This window comes from Aulonocara stuartgranti (assembly GCF_965226115.1).
Source record: "Aulonocara stuartgranti genome assembly, chromosome: 1".
Lineage (NCBI taxonomy): Eukaryota > Metazoa > Chordata > Actinopteri > Cichliformes > Cichlidae > Aulonocara > Aulonocara stuartgranti.
In genome coordinates this window covers 14590465-14602552 of record NC_138939.1, presented here as the reverse complement: position 1 = coordinate 14602552, position 12088 = coordinate 14590465, and the positions used below count along the sequence as shown (strand labels likewise).

The window sequence follows — 12088 nt, the reverse complement described above, 5'->3', positions numbered from 1 at the left end:
AAAACTGAAATTGCACTGAACGGCACACACACAACTGACCGAATTTCAGACTGAGCTTTCAAGTTCACATAATCGCAACAATCAGACGGCACATCTGTGATTCCCAGCCACATTCAACACATAAAAGAAAACAGTTGGCATTTTTTTTTATAATAAAACTACATCAAGCCCATGTTTCTCATTACAACTACAGCTCCTATACTGGGAAAGCTTACTAGGCATAATTACTGGTTGACGAAGAATAGACTCAGATTAATTAACATTCATTTCTATGGTGGTCTCAGGTGGTAAAAGCTAAAGTAAATCTGCACTTTTCAAAAACGACTAAACCTCTAACAGTTGGCAAACAGTGTATCATAATACAATCAGAACAGTCCTTTAAGGGCTCTTCTGGACCGTAATATAAGTACGGTCCGATACTACATACTGGATAACAATCACGAACAGACTCGGAATAATGACCGATTTTATGTCACTGCTGACTGTGTCCACATGTGAACTGTATTCAAGTCATACACAAAGTGGGCTAAAATTATACTTATTATACTTGTATTATATTCTCTTTCCCACATTATGTTTGGTTATCTGTACAACTCTGAACCTGAAATTTGTCAAAATATTAATATATATTACTTATATCCACTCACTGGCTGCTTCATTAGGTACACCTTACGAGTAATGAGTGGAACCCTCTTTTGCTTTTAGAACTACATTAACTCTTCATGGCATAGATTCAACAAGGTGCTGGAATCATTCCTAAGAGATTTTGGTCCATATTGACATGATAGCAAAACACAATGTTGTTGCAGATTTGTCTGTGCAGCAGACAATTTTTTACCACAACAAACAACCATTCATTCTCACCTAAATCCCCTTTCTTCCACATTCTGATGCCAGTTTGAACTTCAGCAGCTCATCTTGTCTGTGTCTACGTGTCTAAATGCATTGACTGCTGCCATATGATTGCCTGATTAAATATTTAGTGAGTTAATGAGAAGTTGAAAAGGTATACCTAATGAAGTGACAGAAAGTTTATGATGATGCTTTAATTAATACCTCATAACACGTGTTGTTTAACTTATAGCTTAAATTGAGTAGACCGTATTTAGCACCGCCTGTGCAAATAGCATGTAACAGTGTTTTACTAGTTTGTTTTACAACTAGGTCTGAATGGCAACTGTGAAACCTGACAGGTCTTAAAGATGAGTGTCAGTGAACATGGTGTGCTCCTTTTTCACAGAACTTAAGGCCTTGATGGCATCCACAAGCTCATCTTCCTCCACATACTGGAAAAAAAAAAAAAACACACAAGATCGCAAAATTTAGGTCTGAATCAAAGAAGAGGGGAAAACAATCAGAGAAACAATAAAGTAAGCAATTTTCAGCTGTCCATATTTCTGTTTTCTGGTACAATTTCACTGATTCTGCATCCATCTAGGAATTGAGCAAGTCAAACCCACAATCCCAAAGCAACTTTATTAAAGTCTTATCATATATTTTCTAGGCAATGATACTAATGAAAACTTTAAACACATAATATTGTAAATTCTTATGACTTTATAGTAAAAGAGGAGGCTGGTGAATAATTAGCATAAAATGTTTGTATTCTCATCACTACTCTCTTCTGTACTTGTAGTTAACAAATGAAATTCATAATAAACATAACTCCATACTCACCAGTCCAGAATCGTGTGCCAGTGGGTTGTCCCAGCTTCCTTCCTCCATCATCATTGACTTCCTGTCAATTAGCTGACTTACACTGCGGTGCAAGGAATGCTGGGAGTAGGCCTGGCTGAGGTCTGCTTGGCTGGGAACCCGCAGGACAGAGATGGGGCTGAACTGTGAGTTGCTGCTCACTATCTTTGTGTCTGTCAGACCCTGAGGAGTAGAGTTTTATTCAGAGGCTGATTTGGGGGTTTAAAGCCTTTTATACAAATCACATACTTAGAGAATACTTCTAGATCTAATATTCAATGGTATGGATTTCTTTTTGATTAGGAGCCACATCAGCAAAAACAAGGAGTGAAATTAAGTCAGCTGAATATGTTTATTGTGGGAGGAATAAACACATGGGAGTTTGTTGGTATTACACCATATAGCCAAAAATATTGTGCCAGACCTCTTAATTTTTGAATTAGGTTGCTTTCAGTCCCATTTTCAGAAGTGTATAAAATCAGGCACCTAACCTTGCAATCTGCCTTTATAAAGATTTTTGAGATAATTTGTTATTCTAAGAGTTTTCTCAATTTCAGCATCTTACTGTAACAGGATGCCACCATTGCAACAAGTCAGTTTGTGATATGTCTTCCCTCTTAGACATTAGAAGCTGTCAGCGCTATTATTGCAGTGGAAGTGTTAAAGAACTGGAGCAACTCAGTGATAGAGTATGCAAAGTTCCCCACCTCCTCTGGCATTAACATCAGCAGAAAGAATTGGCATAAGCTTCATGGCATGGGTGGGTTTCCATGGCTGAATAGTTGCCGTAGGTGTAATTTTGCTGGAGCCATAAAACCCTTAAGAGACACTATGACACAATATTCAGTTGCTGATTTACCTTCTTTGCTGAATTTTTTTTTTCAATGATCATTGTATTCATTACATGTAAGAAAGTCAACATTGTACTGAGGACAGACGAAGAGACCTTCACACACCACAACAAGCCAACCACTGTCATATGACAGTGTGTAACATGCACGCACGCACGCACGCACGCACGCACACACACACACACACACACACACACACACACACACACACACACACACAAAGCATGCTTACACACGCAAACAGGCATCCCTTTTAAATCAAGCATCCCATACCTCAGTGTACACAGTGTAGCTTTTAAGTATAACGCTGCTGATCTCAACACAGTCTGCTACAGTGTCAAACTGCAGGGGGACAGTAAGATAAACATTTAAGGCTTTGAGAGCAAGAACAGAAAATAATCTTACTGTGGGAAGATCAGGGAGGAGCACAGAGCCGGAGTGATGCTTAGAGCACAGCTCAGGACAGGGTCTCTGAGAGGGAGATACATAGAGAGACAGAGGGAGGCAGGGAAACAGAGCGTATATGCAGAGAAGTGCAGAAAGAAGTGGAAGCAGAGAAGATAAATATCAAAAATTAAAGGAAGAAAGGTTGACAGAGAATGGAGAAAGAAATTAAAGTATTATGATGGAAAAACATTAAGGTGTAAAAAATAATTACAACGAATAACCAAAATAACAGAGCAGTGGATAAAAATGATTAGTCGTCTTTATGAAACAGATGTTGTTTGGATCTAAAGTCACAACCAATGAAACGTGAGTTGCATGTATGTAAAAAAAAAGAAACCCAAAACCATTTTCAGAGTGGTCAGCACTTTTACTTTTAAAAGTGCAATTATACGGTATTGTGCTTATCTGTTCTTTGTTGTCTGTAATTCTTTACAAAATGTGCATGTTGATGGATGAATCACCTACTGTGGACCAAATTTACCGGTATACAGGCATGTTTGTTAGTCATTCAAATTTTGCTGTGAGAGTCTGTGGTTCTATTTCTCTGCTGGCCCTGTGATCCACTGGTAACCTGTTCAGGTGAGGACCCCGCCTCTTGCCCTGTGACAACTGGGATACACTCCAGACCCAGATAACCATAAGTTGGATAACCTGTTAAGAAACTGAATTTATAGTTCCTGGGTTTTTAACCCTTTTAACCTTTTTTTTTTTTTTAATCTTTCATTTACTTCTTTGCTTTTCCTCTTACGTATTACAAACTTTAGGTCATTTTTTCTTTCTCAATTGCGTTTTATGTTTTTGTGCTGCATCTCCTGTCCTTTTCTCACCATGTAAGTCTCTCCCCCAGCTTTTCTTGTCTTCTGAAGCATAACCAGCGGAGGGCGCTCTCTGGCTGATGGATTCTTCCTCAAGGCTCTGTAAGGGAGTTTCAGAAAATACATTCTGTTTGCAGGAAGCGTGCTGTGTTTTATTTGCACAAGTTATGCTAACTTGTACATTTTAGTGCACTTTGAATTTCACAAGAGAGAAGAATAAATTCTGTGCTATGGCTGCCCTAAACCTTTTACAAGAATCACATTTACCTTTGTAGCACTAAGCCCAGCAGTATGGCTAGCAAAAATAGACCCAGTAGGGCTAAGAGCAGGATGAACCACAGTTCAGAGTAGACTGGCGTGGCTGACATGCTCACACCCTGTTTACCACTGTCTACAGGGTCAAGAGGAGCTGCACAAAGAAAACAACATGAATAAGTTATTAATAAATTAGCTTTCTAGATTTATCTGTATTTTTAATATATATATTTTCTTCACAACATCAGAATCTGAGAGACAACAAGATTCTGAATCATTGAAGAATGTGTGTGTGTGTGTGTGTGTGTGTGTGTGTGTGTGTGTGTGTGTGTGTGTGTGTGTGCGCGCGCGCGTTACCAAGGCCTGTGGCTGGGCTATATCTGATGGTGGGAGTGCTGGCACTGCCACTGTTTGTGGTACAAGTCACCTGAAATGACAGAGCTTAGAGGAACAGAGAGGGAAAGACAGAAAAGAAAACAACTCTGGGTTACAATAAAATAAGCATGTATAGATGATGGTAACCAGGCTCTCTGTCCCCTGTAGGGCTAATTACAATATGCAACTCAAATAAAATCAGAGTGGGTGAGAAACATTCATACAAAGGACCAAACTGAAACAGAAAGAGATTTAAAATTGAAGCTTATTCAGTTCTCAAAGCTTTTTCAGCATACCTACTCTAATCAAAAAGCTGTTCATTCTGTATTCAAATTTTTTTTACAAGATTTATAGTTTACTGCTTGCTTTAGTTCTTTTTTCTCTAAGTGCACATGTTGTGTTATGTATGCTGTATGTTGCTCTTACTTTTCTGTGAGATGCGTGGAACATGGAGATAGCTGTAGAAGCCAGTATAGATCCTCAGCTGGCTCTCAGTCACACTGTACTCCTTCAGGTATCCGTTCAGGGAGAAAGACCCAGTCCAGTCCAGCCAAATAACAGTCAGGTTACTGTCTACTGAGAAGGGGGATACATACTGGGGGGCTGAAGGGAGAAAGAATGATGGTAAGAGAAAATCTGAATGTGGTTTTTATCATTCTTAAAACTAGATATTACTGACTGCTTAAGCAGTAATAAATGTGTTACCTTCACTGAGAGTGTGGACAGTAGTCCAGTTGGAGGCAGTGCTGCCCATGTTATTAAAGCAGGCAGCTCTGAGCTCATATGTGGAGTACGGCTCGAGACCTGCGCAGTTTGTTAGTCACAGAAAACTCATAAAGCAGAAAAACGTTTCAAAACAGTTATCCCAGCATAATCAAGACTTACAGAATAAAAACTATTATTTTAAATCACCTAACATTGATTTTACGATTCTTTCTTACTGTATGTGTTACTTTTCAGTGGCACTGGTGCATGATATTTCTTTATATTCACCTGTAACATTGTAGCTCCGCTTTTTACCAAAAAAACTGATTTCTGTTGGTCCTTCAATACAAGGTAGGGGTATAGGCTGGGAGGGCTGAGGGCAAGGCGATCTGAGGTGAAGCTCACAGCTGGGTACAAAGAGTAAAGGAGTGTAAGTGAAAGCAAGATGATAGGGTTTCTTTCTTTTAGTTTGTATGTGCACTTTTCAAATAAGTAAGGAAGTACAGGTTTATTTAAGCCAAATCCATTTGGTTAATTTTTATTTATATAGTGCTACATCACAACTTCAGTTGCCTCACGCCACTTTTCAAGAACAAAATGTAATTCAAGATTTTCTCTTACCTTTCGATGAGTCCATTGGGCGACAAAGGCTCATCCCATTCCATCTGAACAGAGCGGGAGGTCACAGTGACAAGGCAAGGAGGAGGCTGGTGGGCTGGGGCAGCAGCAAGAGTGTGGAGCTCACTCAGCGGACCACGGCTACAGCACTGATGATGGTTCACAAAGAAGAGATTTTAAAAGTGTTAAAAAATATAGCCTCACTTGCAACTACAATACTCGGGAATGACTTTCAATCAGCAAAAGAGATGTAAGTATTTGAATCTGCATTTGAAATTTGACCAATAGGTGAGGTAATCATAAATATTTCCCATCCATTTTCTTCCAGTTATCTAAATCAGATTGGCAACAGGGACTTGTACCTATCCCAGCTGTCACAGGGCAAGAGGCAGGGTACACCCTGGACAGGTCGCCAATCTGTTGCAGGGCTAACACAATGAGACAGACAAACACTCAAGCCTACACCCAATTTAGAATCCCTTATTAACTAAACCCCAAGCATGTCTTTGGTCTGCAGCTGAAACTGAAGGACCTGAAGATAACCCACACAGACCGAGAGAGAACATCCAAACTCTGCACAGACTATCAACAAAGATACCACATATTACCAGATAGTATTCAACTTTAATGACCGAGTATAGTTGTATAGACCCTGAGTATAATGCCTAACCTACATTTAGTATTATTACCTGATAGCAAGTACAGGCCTCCACTCCTACCCAGTACTGGGTATAGGGACGTAAATCGTGGAGTGTCTGCGGATGCGATGTACCCTCTGAGAGCTACAGGGAGAGGACAGAGAGGGGTAAAATGTGTTTAAGTTAACATAACAAGGACAAGTTATTATTAAGTGTATTACTGAATATAGTAGAAGACTCTTTACCAGAGTGTGGTTGTTGTGGTCCAGCGAGAACACTCTGTAAAGACTAATAATCCCATTGGGTTGGGCAGGAGCATGGATGTCCACTACAGCTGACGTTGCTGAAACGTGCAGAAAAATAGGGGGTCCTACACCCTGAGGTGGGGCAGGCCCTGTTCTTCCACTCACCCATGGACTGGCTGAATGACCAGCTGAATTAACTGCCCACACCTGTCAGATAAGACCGCACATTTATCAGTTATGTGGTAACTTTTCAGTTTGCACATTATGCAAGCACAAGTCAATAACTGATGTATAAAAGCAAATGAGAACATGTGATACAGACTATTTACCCCAAACATTAGGATTTCAGATGCATTTTATGAACTCTTCATGATGAAGACGGCTTTTCATAATTACCCAGTATTCGCCAGACCAACAGAAAGTTATACATCAATTCACTGGACCATCCATCAAAACTACCATCAGCAGTCAGAGCAAAACCTTTTCACCATGCAACTCACCACTAACATATCTGCATGACAATTACTTTTCACCTTCATCAAGGAGTCACACACACACACACACACACACACACACACACACACACACACACACACACACACACACACACACACACACACCATAGAGTAATCTTATTTGTGTGGTTGTTTTGGGTATAATTAGAAGGTGTACACAGCACAGGGTCAGGCAGGGTGGAGATTTGCATGTGTAAGTCATCTGTAGCCTGTCAGAAGTAGTGCAGAAGGCAGATGGATGGGTCTGAGCTTTAGTGTTGAAAGTGTGTGTCTGTGCGTGTGGGTTTTTTGTTTGTGGGTATGATTGCAAGATTTCTGCGTGCATGCATGTGCATGCAGGGGTGTTACGAGTTGAATTAACCTCAATAATAGTCAATTAGGCCGTGATCAATCAGACTGATTGATCTAAGTGACAGCACAGATGGACCAAGATGGAGAGAGGAAGGAAGAATGGAGGATGGAGCGACTGGGGATCAGGGGGGAAGGAAGATAGGATGAAAGGTGGGCAAGATGCAGGGTAGCAAACAGAGGAATCAGGAGAAATTTAAACTTGGTGTTCTTTTGTATATAGATACAGATATGTTTAGTTCTACAGATAAGATTATGTTTAAATTGTAGTTATTTCCCACGACACACAATATATGTTAGAGCAAACTTCTGGGCTTTCATCACCTGCTCTGCTAACAGATTTCTCAATAATATCAAAACTTTTCATATGAAATTAACACTTTACTGATAGTGTTTTCAGACTGGCAGCTGCTCTCCTCTTGCAATTAAACTGCATGTTTTTAGATAAAACATGGTTATTATAAGTGACACAAAAGGTGTAGCTCAGTGGTTATATTTCTGAATCGACAAACTCATTAGAAAATGCAGCCATATGTAAACTTCATTTTCAAAAAACATATTTAGATATATGTTCTCCGAATTTGAAAACAATACACTAAATATGTAGGAAAATGCAATGAAAGTCCAAATATCTTTTAAAAAGATAGAAACACACTAGTAGATCATGTTTATTTAGGTTATTGACATCATACTGATACTTTATGTGTTTATGTGTTACAAATCCTTTGATACTGATGAAAAAAGAGAAACTGCTGGAGAACTGAAAGATAAAAAAACTTTAATAGGATAAATGTTGCATATACAAATCCTAAAGCATATATGTATGTATCTATATATGTAAATATGAATGGTTCCTAAGTATTATTACTGTAAATGAACAAATGTATGTGCTGTTGTAAAATTTTAGTAGCGTACAGAGGGGAACTGAGAAGTAATTAGTTCTCTACTGTACATTAATTATGGCCTTGATTGCATGTTCTCCTGCAACGGTGTTACCTGTGGCCAGTCACATTTACTCATACTGTTATAAAAATTTGGATTTGGAACAAAGAAAGCACACTTAAACAGGCTGAAAAAAAGAGCAATAGCATCAGCTAAATGGATTTTCTTAGCAGCATTTTTAGATCCTGCGCAGGAACTGTCACATGACTTGTTGCTTGAGATGGTATAAATCAAATTTGCTACTGCTGCCATAAGAAATTATGAACTGCAGCAATAAAATACTTCTACCCAGCAACAACCATCTTTTCCCTACCCTGGTAGCAACACAGTGTACGCTTCAATGAGATGCATGGTTTTTGTGGTTTGATTAAAAAGTTTGTGCCACATAGACAGAATGGAGGAAAAAGTTCACAGCTAAAGTCAGCCCAGATCACCTTGCACTTGATCCACTGCTAAAAGACAGAACTAATCTCCTTGTCCCTATATCATCTACAGACTTTTTACTGCTTCCTCTCCTCTCTTGTCCTCCCCTCGTCCATTGGGCCATGATTTGGTTTATTAGACAAAAAATAAAAATATACCCTGTTAGTTTCCGTGGCAGCAAATGAGCCACCATGGCAACAAACGACTTCAGGAAACTTCCAGATAGTATTCCAGCCTTTTTATTGGAAGGCTGGACTGCGGAATCAAACTTTGTGCTCTGATAGGCTGACGGTACTACTTGGCGGGTGCATCTAGTTGAGGTGAAGGGGCTAAGTTGTGTGAAAGCGGGCAGTAATTAAAACCAAGCATAAAGCTGTCAATAGAAGCTTATGACCCAGTGTAATTAGCCTAATATGATTTCTCTCTCTGTGCTGTGGTGTGCTAAACTGAACTGACTTGTCCTTGTGTACGCCTGAAACACAGAGAGAAAGGATGAGGTCCCGGTAACAGACACAACATAACAGCTAAATAAAGTCAGGCAGACAGAGAGTAAAACAACCAAGCAGGTAAGTGGTACAGTGTGTACAGAAAGACAGATCAATACACTGACTAAGAAAACATCACTTAGTGCTTAGAAAAACAGAGAAACGCATGGTGAGATGAAATATCTATAAATGTTTACAGTTTCTATGCACTCTGAGACACTCACTTATGTTCACGTGGACAGAAAAAATCCCAAACAAAAAACACATGACTTCACCAATACTCAACACCGCATTGTTCATGCATCCCAATTCCCCAGAGGAAAATCCTCAGGGGACGTGTAGCGGTCACCATTAAAAGGTCTTTCCAGTACAAGCTCTGTTACCAAGGAGGCTAACAGTTAATTCGATTGGCTGGCTGGTAATCAGGAAGTGGGGTGCTCAGAGGGCCCAGTGATTAATGGCTCTGTTGCCCGCTCGTCATCTCCCAAAGCTCCTCCCTCCCTCCCTCCTCATGTCATAAATTAGGACCCTCGTAAATAAAGACGGTGCTACAATCAGGCAAACTCAATCAATTACACCGGTTCTCTGGCCTCAGCTCATATGTCTGACAGGCAGGAATGCTAATGTTATTGTTGCTTCCAAAGGGCTAACCTGTCAATTAGTGTACCAATGCACGAGCACAACAGCATGAATATGGACCACTCCATTTAACACCTGTCTGATTACTCGTGTGTTTGTGTGTCTGCGATTGTTCGAGTATATGGATGTCATACCAGTTGATGCATGAGAGTGGTCTTTTTGCTTTATGTGTGCGTGTGTGTGTTCTGACTTGTGCAGAAGACAAAAAGCAGGGCACTCATGCTCTGCAGAATCAAGCCTTCAACCTCTATATTTAAAAAAAATCATTTGAAAATGTTAAAAGATACTTTATGTTTGTGATTCTAGTGGCTACTAATGTCTACTGTCAACACTTTCAAACCTTCTTTTCTACCCAAAACAAATAACATACCTGGTACTGGTATACAGTGTATGGGTGGAGTCCATTATCTTTCCACGTAGTAGAGGAATTCCTGTAAACAGCTGTTACTGCATCACTGTTGTGGGTGGCCGTGGGACTATCCAGTCTGCGGTGCACCTCATAATACAGGATTCTACCATTTGGCTGAGCTGGAGGGGACCAGGTGAGTAGAAAGCTGGTCTGTAGTTTAGTATCTTTGTCAGGTTGGAGGTCTAACAGTGGTGCTGTCTGTCCAGTAGGGGGAGCCTCCAGCGTGAGTATAGATGACCAGTCACTGGAGGAACAACCTAGTTCTGTGCAAGCTTCCACCCTCACCTCATACCTGCCCACAAATAGAAAACAGAAACAGGGGACAAACAGAACATTAACATGGAGACATCATATAGAAAAGGCTGATGAGCTCACATGTTTTGAGTCCTGTGGGTTCACACACATTATGTGTACACAGAAATAGCCAGCCAACTGCAGATGCACCCTTAATCAGAAATACATAGTACAATGGTAGGTCCACACTGTTGTCAAAATGTTAAAAGTTGACTTTCTTTCTTTTCTTTTTTTTTTGATTTCCTGCTTTGAAAAGCCACCATCACTGATTCTGTCCATTTCACATTACACTGTAACGTTTTTTGTTTTGTGGTTTGTACGCTTAATTGTCCATGTGAACGTAAATAATAATATAGAGACTTAAATAAACATAATAGATTCTTAGAATTTTAAATTATTATTATTTTTTTAAAGTAAAACCAAGTGAAACTGTTCCTTGTAGCGACTAATCGCTTGTACATGATTCCCTCAGTTTTGGAAATTTTTGAAGTTTTACTGTTAGCATTGTCCATTGAATTGTGTAACTGAGTTGCGAAACATTTCTGCAACCAGTTTGGGGAACAAAGAACTATAACACCAGCAAAAGCTACACTGAGCATATATAGCTACCTGTCAAACTTGATCTAAAAACACACAGTTATAATAATAAATAAATGTGTTTTACTGCCTAAAGGTTGGAGAGTCGTGGAGACTGACTGACCTGTGGTAAGGAGCCAGCCCATGAAGAATAGTGTGTCTTTCTGAGAAGGCACTATCTTGTGGAGTGAAATCACTGCTGATGATGCTGAGCTGGACTGGATCTCTTTGATAAACAGTGTAACTCACTAGGTCTCCATTAGGACGGGCTGGAGGTTGCCACTCTACTCTCACCTAGTAAGATAAAGAACAGCATAAAAAACTTTCATTAACAAGATCTTGATTCAGCTTCACTCACAATGACTAAATAAACGACGACTTGCCTGGTTTGGTCCTACAGGTGTTAATGTTGGGAGACCCACACCAGACGGAGCTGATGGATGCGTCTTTGCAGTGGCTACTGTGCTGCTCACAGCGCCTCTGCTGTTGTTGGCCCTGACAACATAATTGTATTCCACGCTTGGCAAAAGTATGAAGTCGTGGTAATGCGTCTCCGTGCCAACATAGATAACTTCTCCATCTCGGCGGAGTTCGTACCCTGTGATGATGCCATTAGGGTGCTCTGGTGGTCTCCAGCTAATCTCCACTGACTCTGGGCCAGTAACCTTCAAATGAAACATAAAAGCACATCAAGCAGATTCCCCAGTTGTGTTTAATATTTGGTAAATAATTCAATTTATAAAATAGAAAATAACCAACGCTAGCAGAAAATAAACGCTGGCAATAAAGGTTTTAAATACAAGTCAAAGATAA

At 39.9% G+C, this 12088-nt stretch overlaps 1 protein-coding gene across 5 annotated transcripts in view; it reads right to left on the bottom strand.

The window, feature by feature from the left end:
* Positions 1–75: 75 nt before the first annotated feature.
* The window catches only part of ush2a (Usher syndrome 2A (autosomal recessive, mild)), a 223245-nt gene continuing 211232 nt past the window's right edge, over positions 76–12088 (bottom strand). For 4 of the 5 annotated variants that reach the window (XM_082534720.1, XM_082534721.1, XM_082534719.1 and 1 more), the window contains 15 exons: positions 11659–11940; positions 11400–11569; positions 10367–10697; positions 6645–6851; positions 6451–6543; positions 5765–5910; positions 5432–5550; positions 5144–5242; positions 4865–5041; positions 4421–4504; positions 4076–4217; positions 3821–3908; positions 2820–2888; positions 1678–1878; positions 76–1286 (listed from right to left, as the gene is read on the bottom strand). In XM_082534720.1, coding sequence (XP_082390846.1) covers positions 1197–1286; positions 1678–1878; positions 2820–2888; positions 3821–3908; positions 4076–4217; positions 4421–4504; positions 4865–5041; positions 5144–5242; positions 5432–5550; positions 5765–5910; positions 6451–6543; positions 6645–6851; positions 10367–10697; positions 11400–11569; positions 11659–11940 — 2298 coding nt within the window. In that variant the 3' untranslated portion in view covers positions 76–1196. Of the gene's footprint in view, positions 1287–1677; positions 1879–2819; positions 2889–2951; positions 3018–3820; positions 3909–4075; positions 4218–4420; positions 4505–4864; positions 5042–5143; positions 5243–5431; positions 5551–5764; positions 5911–6450; positions 6544–6644; positions 6852–10366; positions 10698–11399; positions 11570–11658; positions 11941–12088 lie in introns of all 5 variants that reach the window. The other variant, XM_082534722.1, reaches the window with a different exon arrangement.